The 14,037-nt window shown below is 41.6% G+C and overlaps 2 protein-coding genes across 2 annotated transcripts in view; both read left to right on the top strand.

Annotated features, from left to right (window-relative positions):
- Window positions 1-4,944, top strand: part of LOC138970615 (PDZ and LIM domain protein 1-like) — a 28,931-nt gene extending 23,987 nt beyond the window's left edge. The window contains exons 3-4 of the mRNA XM_070343079.1: window positions 1,729-1,877; window positions 4,723-4,944. Of these exons, the coding sequence (XP_070199180.1) occupies window positions 1,729-1,877; window positions 4,723-4,795 (222 nt within the window). The 3' untranslated portion in view covers window positions 4,796-4,944. The remainder of the gene's footprint in view (window positions 1-1,728; window positions 1,878-4,722) is intronic.
- Window positions 4,945-8,759: 3,815 nt separating this feature from the next.
- LOC138970631 (tetraspanin-18-like) overlaps window positions 8,760-14,037 on the top strand; it is a 54,065-nt gene continuing 48,787 nt past the window's right edge. Inside the window, exon 1 of the mRNA XM_070343102.1 lies at window positions 8,760-8,899. The gene's annotated coding sequence lies outside the window, so the exon portion shown is untranslated. The remainder of the gene's footprint in view (window positions 8,900-14,037) is intronic.

Here is a 14,037-nt window from a genome sequence, read left to right as displayed (position 1 = left end):
TCCGCCAAATTTCATTTGCTTTTAAGAGTACGCTCATAAGCCTAGCTTGTTGTGCTCCATGTTCCTTATTTCATGTATGCGGTAATAGTACCAATGGAATTTATTGAATAAACTTGTTTAAACCAAAGACACACTCCTTCCTGTGAAAACAGTTGGGCTTACTTTCGCTGATGGGGTCTATGTCGACCTGTAGGTGGACTTCCTGCAGGGGTATTCCCAGTATTACAGGGAATCCCACAACTGATTTGGAGTTCCTGTAAGGAAATAGGATACCGCTCGATCTCGTGCCAAGCGCGTGACTGCCGTAAACCAATTTGACTGTTACCTTAGCGGCGTTACTTCCCCTTCCACAATGGCGGTTCCACAGGAAAATCTGTTAGAATTCCTGAATTTGCGTGCAGTATGTCGTTATTACTGCATTGAATTGTTCTCTGTGTTATTCAGTGTCACTGCAATGATATATTCTTTTTAAAATATAAGGTTCAATCGGAAATGTGCATTGCATTGCTCTCTGGTTTTTTTGTTTTTTGTGTGGTCTAAAGTACTAGTAATAATTATATATGTCCAATACCCTTACTAGTAATATATAGAAACGTAACACTCCAAGTAAAATAGATACTTCCCACTACAAAAAAATAAAATCAATTCCTGACACACTAAAAAGCCAACAAAATTATCACCATGGAGTACTGCAATTTGCCTTTGAAGAAATGGTCAAAAAACAAAGGTTGGTGCTCGTTTTTCAGTCGTTTACCCAGCTGTGGTAGTTAACATTGTAGTTCATGTCTTCAATCTTCTTTTAATCAGAATGGGATTGAAAGCAAGTGACTGGAAGTCAGATAACAGCCACCTAGCCTCCAAGCAACAGAATCTCCTTTCCCCCACTCAGAGACCTCTCTACGCTGTAAAACGCATGTATGTGGGTGTAGGGTGTTATCGTTTATCTGAGCACGGCATAGCGGGGAGATTTGAAGATCATCCGCCCCACCCAGGGTATCGCCCTGGTGCTGAGTGATAGATTAAGACTGGTCTTGAAACGCCTACAATGCTGTAAAGAGAGTACAGTGAAATCCCCACTTTGAGACCTACACAGACGGGCGTTGTGGCGTGGTGGTAAGACGTCGGCCTCTTAATCGGAAGGTCGAGGGTTCGAATCCCGGCCCCGGCCGCCTGGTGGGTTAAGTGTGGAGATTTTTCCGATCTCCCAGGTCAACTTATGTGCAGACATGCTAGTGGCTTATCCCCCTTCGTGTGTACACGCAAGCACAAGACCAAGTGCGCACGGAAAAGATCCTGTAATCCATGTCAGAGTTCGGTGGGTTATAGAAACACGAAAATACCCAGCATGCTTCCTCCGAAAGCGGCGTATGGCTGCCTTAATGGCGGGGTAAAAACGGGCATACACGTACAATTCCACTCGTGCAAAGAAAAAACCGAGTGTACATGGGAGGTTCAGCCCACGAACGCAGAAGAAGAAGAAGAAGAAGACCTACACAAATCTGTGAAAATCAGGTCTTTAAACGGAGGAAGTCTTAAAATTGAAGTTAATTTACAGAGGTTATAAACAGAAAATCTTCCTTGGAGACCGAAGGAAGGAGCCCGCCTTTAATGATATACGATACCGACGATGTGTCGTATGTCATTAAGCCATGGCATTCTTTAATCGTACAGCCACTTCAGAAAATGCTAATTTCTTGCGTTTGAGTTTTCTTTTTTTTCTGTTTTCAGGTTCAACCAGGAACGCCGGCCGCAGGATCTCTCCTACCAGGGGACACAATCCTGAGCATCGGCGGCACCAACGCAAGACAACTCACACACATGCAGGCACACCAATTGATAAAGAGTGCCCCCACAACGCTTCAGCTCACACTCACCAGGTAAGCATAACTGACATCTTCTGCTGTAAATAATCTAAGGTTAAATTATGCACCCATGTCCCTTTTTACATTTAGTCAAGTTTTGACTAAATGTTTTAAAGGCATATGTACGCGCTCCCGTGTTTACAAAGTGTAGTTTGCCCATAATCGATGTCAAACGCACCATAAGACCATATAATGACGATATGTCACCATGCGCGGACCATAATACATGCATTACAGCTTGTTCTAGCCTCTGAAAAAGTGAGGATGTCAACAAAGCCGCGGTGTTAGCTCCCTTGCATCAACGTTACATGTGTTGCCAAATCTATAAATAGGACGATCCAGATCAAAATGAAAATTAACATATCTCAACATTGAAGGGGTCCTAGACCACAATATTTTGCAGGGAACTTAATTTAGCATGTCTCCAGCTGTTGGTAAAGCAATTAGCGTGTATAGTCATCGAGTACATATGCCTTTAACGTAGAGGGGGGAATCGAGACGAGGGTCGTGGTGTATGTGCGTGTGTGTGTGTGTCTGTCTGTGTGTGTGTGTGTGTGTGTAGAGCGATTCAGACTAAACTACTGGACCGATCTTTATGAAATTTGACATGAGAGTTCCTGGGTATGAAATCCCCGAACGATTTTTCATTTTTTTGATAAATGTCTTTGATGACGTCATATCCGGCTTTTCGTGAAAGTTGAGGCGGCACTGTCACGCCCTCATTTTTCAACCAAATTGGTTGAAATTTTGGTCGGGTAATGTTCGACGAAGCCCGGACTTCGGTATTGCATTTCAGCGTGGTGGCTTAAAAATTAATTAATGACTTTGGTCATTAAAAATCTGAAAATTGTAAAACAAATATTTTTTTTATAAAAACGATCCAAATTTACGTTTATCTTATTCTCCATCATTTGCTGATTCCAAAAACATATAATATGTTATATTCGGATTAAAAACAAGCTCTGAAAATTAAATATATAAAAATTATTATCAAAATTAAATTTTCCAAATCAATTTAAAAACACTTTAGCTTTCATCTTATTCCTTGTCGGTTCCTGATTCCAAAAACATATAGATATGATATGTTTGGATTAAAAACACGCTCACAAAGTTAAAACGAAGAGAGGTACAGAAAAGCGTGCTATCCTTCCCAGCGCAACTACTACCCCGCTCTTCTTGTCAATTTCACTGCCTATGCCGTGAGCGGTGGACTGACGATGCTACGAGTATACGGTCTTGCTGCGTTGTATTGGGTTCAGTTTCATTCTGTGAGTTCGACAGCTACTTGACTAAATGTTGTATTTTCACCTTACGCGACTTGTTCTTTCTTTTTTACACCCCCGGTATAGGGGTGTGTATAGGATTCGGTCGATGTGACTTATAGAGGGACATATTAATGGTCAAAGGGAAATAACCTTCTCAGTTGGTGGCAGTGAGAATGGTTATTTCCCTTTGACCAACGGGAGTGTTTTTCCTACCTCGGAGGAATTTCTTGTTTGACAATAGGTCTTGTTTTTCGCGTTCTTCCTATTTCGTTTTACATTTAATAAAGTTATGACTAAATGTGTTAACATTGACTGGGAATCGAGATCAAGGTGTGGCGAATGTGTGTGTGTATACATGATACATGTATGTATGTATGTATGTATGTATGTATGTATGTATGTATGTATGTATGTATGTATGTATGTATGTATGTATGTATGTATGTATGTATGTATGTATGTATGTATGTATGTATGTATGTATGTATGTATGTATGTAAATATGTATGTATGTATGTATGTATGTATGTATGTATGTATGTATGTATGTATGTATGTATGTATGTATGTATGTATGTATGTATGTTTGTATGTATGTATGTATGTATGTATGTATGCGTGCATGCGTGTAGATCGATTCCGAGAAAACTACTGGACCGATCTTCATGAAACTTTTAATGAGAGTTCCTGGGTGTGATATCCCCAGATGCTTTTTTATTTTTTCGATAAATGTCTTTGATGACGTCATATCCGGCTTACAGTGAAAGTTGAGGCAGCACTGTCACGCCCTCATTTTTCAACCAAATTGGTTGAAATTTTGGTCAAGCAATCTTTGACGAAGTCCGGACTATGAGATTGCATTGCAGCACGGAAGCTTAAAAATTAATTAATTTGTTTGCTCATTAAAGTTGTCATTATAATCGATTTTTCGCAAACAGATTTTAGATTGCATAGTATTTTTCATCAAATTCTGAATCTAAAAATATATACATGTGTCATGTTTACTCTTAAAATGTGATCACAATTAACGAAAATAGATTAATTAGTACTACGATTAAAATTCAGGAAATCGATCCAAAAATGATTTCCATTTATTCTTTATCATTTCTTGATTTCAAAAACATATAGATATAATATGTTGTGTTCAAGCTCAGAAAGTTAAAAAGAATACAGAAAAGCGCGCTTTCCTGCTTACTGCAATACGCATTGCACTATTCTGGCTTGTCAATTTCACTTCGTGTTGCACTGAAAAAGGGAGCGATTTTCTTGTTGCGGATATTGACGCGGATATTGACAAAGCTTGGTGAAAAAAATGCAGTGCGTTCAGTTTCATTCCGTGAGTTCGACAGCGGCTTGACTAAATGTAGTAATTTCGCCTTACGCGACTTGTTTTAACCTAATCTCACCGTATTACCACTTCATGTCCCCAGATGAGCCAATTTGTTCTTAGAGGACGTTACAATCCCAATAGTCAGTCTGTTCTTTCCTTCTTAATTAATTCTTTGTTTTGGTCCTTTTCTTTTTCTGTCTTTTCTCGGTTTTCTTCTCAATTGTTGTATTTATTTATTCATTTATTTATTTATTTATTTCGACAGGGCTCAGTCCACGGACTTCTCCAACATCAAGCCCAAAGGTCCGGTCAAGTTCTCTCCATGGAAACAGAACTAGCCGTCAGCGGAGACAACTCGTCCTCTCTCCCTCTCTCTGTACACAAGTTACGGAACTTTACCGCTGCCATTTCTCTTACAACATGCAAAGACAAGGATAGTTTGCCAATAATCTGTGGTGATGTTCGCACTGCTTTTCGTGTGTTTGCAATAAGTTAATTTACAAAACTTGACACAGTTTGGATTATTTGTTTATTTAGTGTATTCATTTATTTACTTATTTGTTTCACTTTTTCATTTCGTTTTTGTTTTGTTTTTCACCGCCTCTCACTGTACCGCAAAGCTTTGAAAATAGTTTTTTTTATAACATCCCTAATTTTACACGCTGTAATATTCTCTGAATGTCGCCACCAACAACAATAACAAATAAAAATATAAGTATAATAATGAGTGAGATGCAAAACTAAAACGCCGGACCGGTTGTCTTTTGGGTCTGTCAGCACCACTCAAGCTTTTCGTTTCGTTTCGGATCTAAAAAGCTTTTCAACTGAAATGTCTGTGAACACGTGTGTTCTTTTGTGTCAATGTTATGGTTGACAGATACATGAAGTTTTTATGTGGATTGTTTCTTTATTTTTGCCTTATTGTAAAGATTAGATGTGTATCCGTCTGATGTGCTTGTTAGAAATAATTATGCATTTTATTAAATTTAGTAAAACAGATGACTTTAGTACATGTATTAGAAATTCGCACTCAGCACCGTTTTAAAACACAAGCTTATATATCTAACCAGCATAATTATACAGTTTAGTTTTGACTGTGTCGTTTCAGTGTTAATAACCCATGTGATCATGTTGTGTGTAAATATATTGTTAGTGTGGCTTAGGCAACTGTGTTGGAAAGTTCACAATGAGTTTAAATGAGGTCTCTGTGCAATAACAAAATATATCCGAATCTTTGCTGTTGGTGTGAGAAGTTGCTTGCTGATAACTTTTTATTTTTTATTTTTTATGCTTAACACATCACACGAACATAACCCTCTGGCACCCCCCCCTCCCCCCTCCCTTTTTTGTGTGCTGCTTTCTGTATGCATGTATGAAGTCTTGAAAAACTTTGATAAAATGATATCGCAGTAGTAAAAGACCATGTGCCCCCTTGTATTCTCTCCCCCCCCCCCCCCACCCACCCCCGACACATACACATACAGACACACGGCTCACACGTTCGCGTCACTGTTACCCTATTCGCGTGTATTCATTCGCCAACGAAAATAATGTTTGTGCCAAGAAACATGCAAACTTGCGTTGTTATTTCTTCTTCTTTTTCCATCCTGTCTTTCTTTCTATCTCTCACCTTCACTTTTGTTTTTCAGTCTTTGTTCTTTAGTTTCAATATAAATTTTGCTTGTCTTCCGGGCACTTGTGCGAATTTTCAGATTCACTCGTTAATGCGTATGTGTGTGACTATGATTCTGAACACTCCTGGTAAAAACATTCTAAAATGTGAGAATAATACTCAGCTTGGGCAGGAATGACTTGGGGAAATGACTTGGGGAAATGACTTGGGGAAATGCAGTGATGTACAAGGAATAAAAACAAAGAAACCGGATGCAAGGATTCCACGCAAGAAATAGCCCAAGGGAGCTAACCGTATTTAAGACAACTCTAGTCTCTTGACAGAGGTGTCTCCCCTCGCAAGATCCTTTGAAATGATAGGGCCCCCCCCAAAAAAAAGGTCTGTTTACGGTAACCCGACCGACCCTAGTTTTTTCGCGCGACCCTAGACTTTTTTTTTTGCATTTGGGAAGAAAAAAGAAAAAAAAATCTTGTTTTTTTGGCAAAATAACGTAAAAATATGGTTTTTTGGAAAAAAAATAAAAAAATAAAAAAATCCCGACCTACCGACCCTATTTTTTTGGCCTATGCTACCGTAAACAGACCTATTTTTTTTTGGCCTAGTAACATTTTCTTTTCTTGAAACACATTTTTTTTCTTCATCTTTTATTGCTTGCCTCCTGGATAACGTCTTTCCCTTTTGTTTGTTTGTGTGATAAATAATGTGTCTGATAACAAAATAATGTTATTTGTACATAACTATGTGTTCAGTTCAATTCTGCAAACACTGAAACATCTCATCGGACTATCGTCGCCAGTAGTCAAAGACACCGCGGTAATTGTACAAAGACTTTTCTGTACAAACCAGTAAATAACAGTACTTATGATGAACTAATAAAATGATCCGTCCCTGAGTATTTTTATTGTGTGTAAATGATGCCTTCGTATTTAGAACACACGCATAGTTACTATGTCAACTAATTGTGTTTGTCGGTGTAAAAAAAGAGAATAAAACTCACAAGTTGTCCAAAGCTTGACTGTGTTGATGCTGAATACAAAACCGAGAGAAATCGGTGTGTGTGTGTGTGTGTGTGTGTGTGTGTGTGTGTGTGTGTGTGTGTGTGTGTGTGTGAGTGTGTGTGTGTGTGTGTGTGTGTGTGTGTGTGTGTGTGTGTGTGTCTGTGTCTCTGTCTGTTTTCTTTAAGTTTTCAGAACCTTGATGTTCTCTTTACCGTGACAGACCTTAACAGTGTAAATAGTTTCAAATACGGACCGGCACCGCCAGAAAAACCAAGAAAAAATCAGCTACCAGTCAACTCTATGTCTGCTCACCGTTCGCAACCACCAACACAGGCAGCTGGGCAGTGAAATAAATGTTATAATCGCTCAGTGGTCCACGATTTGATCCATGTTTGTTCTTTAGTGAACATTCGCTCAGTTAAAACTTTATATTTACTAATTTTCCTCAAACTTTCAAGTGAGCAGAGTGGCCGCGGGGATAAGAGCGACAGTATTCAAACACTGTCAACTCCCGGCCAAGGCGTGGGTTCGAATCCCACTCTCGCCAATATTTCTGTGTGTGTTTGTGTGTGTTTCCCGACCGCTGCAAGACTGGTACCAGGCGCTTGATGTGCATGTGTGTGGACGCAGAGCCGTGCATGACTACTGCCAACAGTATTGTGGTGGTGCCAGAGTGAGAATGGTGGTCTTACAGTGAGAGTGCCAGCGTGAGAGTGCCAGAGTGACTGAATGGTGGTGCCAGAACCAGAGTGATAATGGTGGTGCCTGAGTGAGACTGGTGGTGCCAAAGTGAGAGTGTCAAAGTGAGAATGGTGGTGCCAGAGTGAGAGTGCCAGAGCACGGTGAGAATGGTTGTGCCAAAGTGAGAGTGCCAGAGTGAGAATGGTGGTGCCAAAGTGAAAGTGTCAGTGGTGCCAAAGTGAGAGTGTCAGAGTGAGAATGGTGGTGTGAGAGTGTCAGAGTGAGAATGGTGGTGCCAAAGTGAGAGTGTCAGAGTGAGAATGGTGGTGCCAAAGTGAGAGTGTCAGACAATGGTGGTGCCAGAGTGAGAATGGTGGTGCCAAAGTGAAAGTGTCAGAGTGAGAATAGTGGTGCCAAAGTGAAAGTGTCAGTGGTGCCAAAGTGAGAGTGTCACTGAGAGTGAGAATGGTGGTGCCAAAGTGAAAGTGTCAGTGGTGCCAAAGTGAGAGTGTCAGAGTGAGAATGGTGGTGCCAAAGTGAGAGTGTCAGAGTGAGAATGGTGGTGCCAAAGTGAGAGTGTCAAAGTGAGAATGTCAGAGTGAGAATGGCGGTGCCAGAGTGAGAGTGTCAGAGTGAGAATGGGTGGTGCCAAACTGAGTGAGAGTGTCAAAGTGAAAATGGTGGTGCCAAACGGGTATTCGGCTCTACTTCTTCCCGTATTCATCTAGTGTATTATATCTGTGAATGTATAATATTTGTATTAGCGGCAAATTAAAAAAAAACTTCTCCAAAATGACGCAAGCGGCTCAAAATAAAAAATTCTTGAGCAAGTATAATTTCATTAGCTCATGCAGTGATGTGCCTGCTATCAATAGTGATTGGAGTATCAATATCGGTTTTACACCCCGCAACAAAAAACAGATAATTGATGTAAAGCAGGCAAGCCTTCAACAACCAGCCACGCAGCATTCCAAATCCCTCCCACCGCTCCTCGGGAAAGGTCACGACCGTTGGTGGCGCTGTCTTCAACTTCAGGGTCACAATTGTTTTGGTGAAGCAGTGGATTGCATCGCTTGCACACATACCCGGCGTTTCTAACGACTCATCAGCGATCTAAACCACCTGATTCAGTGAGTATGACATGTACGTTTTTTGTTGTTGATTTGTGTCTGTGTCAGTAGCGTTGATTTTTGTAGGGCAGGTCAGGGAATGAACAGCTCGACAGCAAAGCGAAGAAGAGGTAGCCACACCACCACTCAACTAGTACAAGCATGGCGTTTGGAACTACGATCGACCAGTGGGCTGCGCACAGTGCTGTCAGCTGCTTCGGGATAGACTTGTTACCGCAGGATACGGCCCTAGTATCGTCAGCTTGGTGTGACTGGAAGCAGATCGAGTTGATTTAGATGTGTGAGGCTGGAGGGAACGCCATCGATCTGGCTCGCTCGTGTAACAGTTACTGTTAGCCATTTCGCCACGCCTGGTGAAGGGTGACAAGTTTTGCGATGCGCGAAATGTCGATGGAACAGACTGGACACTCTGCAAGAAGATAAGGTGGTAGCTACAAGTACAAGAAGGAGCTGGCTGGCTACCCGTAGGACCACTTTCTGTCCTGCATAATCGGTCAGTCAGCAGCGGCTTTGAGTGGAAATAGCGCTTTTTTCCATGGCTTTACTCCTTGAATAGGTGTCTATGGCAGAAACTGCAGTTTGTGTATTTGCGTGCTTGCTGCAGTCTCAACACAAATGTTGATTACTCTCTCTGTACACCAGCCCACCCCAACCACTGCAGTACGTGGCATCGCACACCCAGGGCAGACAAACTCAGTAACTATTAATAACCACCCACACACCTGATTGGAATAGTGGAACCAGTTTTGCAAACGAGACACTGATGTGATTCCTGTGTTGAAGTCACTGGCTTAGGTTCACCATTCAGGTATTCATCCCACTGCAACTCATTTTCCAAAGGCTTAGATAATAGTGCGCTGTATTACTGACTTACTGCCTGTTATGCAGGTTGGCATGTATTCTACTACTAGGCAGCATGTGCGCTGTATGACGTCGATCATTATAGTTACACTTACAGTGTAAAGTTCTGCACATAATTTGACTGCTGTGAGGACCATCTTTGACTTCATTGCTGTCACATTATCTGCCCCATGTGGAGACAGCATCAGTGTTGGGGACCTATCTGTCCAATAGAGCGTGAATTGCTTCATTATTGAAACTCTATAGTTGTGATGCTTGGTGACTCACTCAGTCATTGTATGCTGCAATATAGTGCAGATCGAGGCTCTGTTGTGCTTATGTTGCCACATTTAGACAAGGAGTCGAGTCCCTCTCTGGGTGAGGGCTGACAAGTAGTTAGGTGCTTTAGTTGTGTGTTAGTGTTCCTGGGGGGCCCGGTAGCTCACTTGATAAAGCACTTGACTTGTGATCGGAAGGTCGCAGACCTGTTCGAATTCGAGCCGGGGCGGACACAGGTCAGCTTTATGTGAAGACCCAGAGACGGAAGCCATATCCCACCCCCGTGTCACCACAATGGCACGTAAAGAACCTTGGTCATTCTACCATAAGTGCAGATTGCTTAAAAGTTAAATACCACCTAAACACGCATACACTTGTGTATCTCATCAAAAGCCATGAGGGCGTAAAAACTCAAATTGTCATATAACCCATATGATATATCATGTCCTTAAGAGGCGAAATATTTAGCCTGTAGGACAGTAAGCATTCTCTCTTTCCTTGTCTGTTACTAGTGTTGTAAGTGTTATACTCGCTGAGGTTCAGTTACGTGTATGTGTTCTACTTTATGAAGTTGCACTTACAGGACAGGACGTGATAGATTAACTTTCAGCAGAAATGTTATGGTAATTGGTTGGCTCGGGTCATAATGACTCAAACACAGCTGCTTTTCAGTGACATGGCACATTGAAGCATTCAGTGCTTCAATGTCATGAATACAAATTATAATACTTATCGCTCATTGACACACATACATGTGATTTTTATTTTTGAGCCCACATGTGAACATTGACAATCTAGGTGTTGTTTGAGAGCACTAATATAGTACTACAGTGGTACCTGTGATGAAAGGACAGCCTTGGGACCAGCCACAAGTGTCCCTACATTGCAGGTGGCCTGTCATGACAGGTATATTTTGGTTATTTGATAGGTATATTTTGGTCAAGATAATACTTTTAATAGACAAATGGAAACAGAAAGTGTCCTTTTAAGGGAGGTGCCCTCTCATCAGAGGGGCCAGGCCACACATTGCAGGTTCCACTGTAATAGCTTTTAGCAAAGAAGAAGTAATACAGTGGAACCCCCCTTTTAAGACCTCCATGAATCTGTGAAAATCAGGAGGGAGTCTTAAAATGGGAGTTGTTTGTTTGTTCGTTCATGGGCTGAAACTCCCACGGCTTTTACGTGTATGCCCGTTTTTACCCCGCCATTTAGGCAGCCATACGCCGCTTTCGGAGGAAGCATGCTGGGTATTTTCGTGTTTCTATAACCCACCGAACTCTGACATGGATTACAGGATCTTTTTCGTGCGCACTTGGTCTAATGTGCTTGCGTGTACACACGGGGGTGTTCGGACACCGAGGAGAGTCTGCACACAAAGTTGACTCTGAGAAATAAATCTCTCGCCGAACGTGGGGACGAACTCACGCTGACAGCGGCCAACTGGATACAAATCCAGCGCGCTACCGACTGAGCTACATCCCCGCCCGGAGGGAGTCTTAAAATGGGAGTAAATTTACACAGCCTGAGAGGTTATGAACAGAAAATCTGAGAAAAACAAGGTCTTAAATTGGGGGGGGGGGGGGGTCTTAAAATGTGGGTTCCACTGTATTAGCTTTCAATTTAAGACTAAGCCAGCTAGCTCTCTGATTTAACATAGTTTGTAAAATGTTGTTGATTAATTGTCCTTGCTGTGCACAAGGCTGCAGTTAAGTTCCTGGGTTCCAAGGAGAGAGGATGGTCATTGCTTGACATTAAAATTTGAATGACAAGTCAGAGGTATATTTTTTCTATTAAACTAATTAAGTAGAAGTGCAATGCCAAGGCACTGCATACCCCCAGCGAAGGACAAATCCGCTTTCTCTCTTTCCCTCACACATACACACACCCCAAGTCACACACGCACACACAAACATACACACAAACTCACGCACATACACACACACACACATTTTCTCTCTCTCTCTCTCTTACACAGACACGCATGCATGTACGCAGTATACATAAATGACCACATTCTTTCTCTCTCTCTCTCCCTCTCTCTGTCTCATTCTCTCTCTCTAACACACACTGACACACACGAGAACAGACTCGCGCATGCGCGCACACACATACACACACTAACAGTAACACTAACACATGTGCCCAAATGCACACACACACCGCGCGAGAGAAAAAGAATGCAGGGAGGCATGATGCATTAAATGACGTCAAAGCCTTTCTACGTCATTTTCTTACGCGATCTTTATCCATAGACTTGGAAACTACGGAATTTCTACCCGGCCAAAGCGGTCTTGGGTGGTGTTTGCTAAAAAAATTGGGGCGCCCATGTCACCCACCGTATTTTAGTTAGTATGTTCCCAATTTTTGGTGAACTTCCATCTCCAACTGTAGCCCCTGATCGGGCACAACGAATCCTTCTTTGTCATGTATTATCGGCATGAACATTTCTCAAGATAAATTTATGACTCATTGACTGTAAAATGTGAGTTGTAATGTGACCAATGTAGTCAACATATATATATATATATCAGTCATTGTCTGGATAATGATTACCAGACTGTTCGGTCTGTCTGTGTTACAGTGGAACCCCCCTCTGGATAATGATTACCAGACTGTTCGGTCTATCTGTGTTACAGTGGAACCCCCCTTTTAAGGCCTTGTCTTTTTGCATTTTTTGTTCATAAGCCGTGTAAATTTACCCCCATTTTAAGACTCCCTCCTGATTTTTTTCCGATTTTTGGAGGTCTTAAGACTTAAAAGGGGGGTTCCACTGTACTATTGACTAACCACGGAGAACAGAAATAATGACATGAATTGTGCAGTCAGTGAGATGAATCAGGGTTCATTAGTGATGCCTCTGTCAGGATCAGTCAGACGCATACTGAATTAATATGAGTGAAACTGAAAGCTACAGGAAGTAGAAGTACTATGTTCAATCAGCGCTATTGGTCTCAGAAATGATAACAATATCTGCGGACAATGAGATAAATTCAGGTTCATTAGTGGTGCCTATGTCAGGATCAGTAATATGTCTTTTTGGTTACTTCTTCTGCGTTCCCAGTTTTTAGGTCACAATTACTGCTGTGCTTTACAGTTTTTAGTAGTGTTTCCAGGCAGTGATTTCTTTCCCATCAATGGAGAACCGGAGGAGGTCCTCCGACTGCCGGAGGAGGTCCTCCGACTGCCGGAGGAGGTCCTCCGACTTTATTTGGTGTTTAACGTCGTTTTCAACCACGAAGGTAAATATATCGCGACGGGGATCCTCCGACTGCTAGTGTCATAGTGACATTTGATTTCATAAAGGTACAGCCCTTAACAGCTTAAGTTTCACCTCACCCCCCGCCGGTTAGGGGGAAGAATTTACCCGATGCTCCCCAGCATGTCGTAAGAGGCGACTAACGGATTCTGTTTCTCCTTTTACCCTTGTTAAGTGTTTCTTGTATAGAATAGAATATAGTCAATGTTTGTAAAGATTTTAGTCAAGCAGTATGTAAGAAATGTTAAGTCCTTTGTACTGGAAACTTGCATTCTCCCAGTAAGGTAATATGTAGAGGTTACATGCCGAGTCTCAGTGATTAAATTAAAAATAATGGTCGAAGTTCGCGGATCATGAAAAATGCGAGCTTTAGCGAGCTTTTTCATGACCGCGAACTGAGACCATTATTTTTTATAATCACTGAGACGAGGTGTGTAACCTCTTTATTCCTCCTTTCTTCAGTTATTCAAAGAAAAGAGGAGTTTTTTTGCGAAAGTTTGATCTAATCCTATTCACTCAACCAGTCAACCTGCGCAGGCAATTGATTAATGCGCGGTTGTATAGCAAATCATTCCATTCTGTTAACACTTTTTGTCAGTTTTCCTATTTTGGACTAAAATCAAGTACACAGATATGCTGTTATTCTGCTGTGGCGGCAAAGGCAGATATTGTGTGTTCTGTATATGTTTTGGTATCGCTTTGGATAATGTTCTTTCGTCAAATGGGACTAGCAGACGAACTTTTGCACCCGTGTTCCAACGTT

This window comes from Littorina saxatilis, linkage group LG7 (assembly GCF_037325665.1).
Source record: "Littorina saxatilis isolate snail1 linkage group LG7, US_GU_Lsax_2.0, whole genome shotgun sequence".
NCBI lineage: Eukaryota > Metazoa > Mollusca > Gastropoda > Littorinimorpha > Littorinidae > Littorina > Littorina saxatilis.
This window is presented reverse-complemented; position numbering and strand designations above follow the sequence as displayed.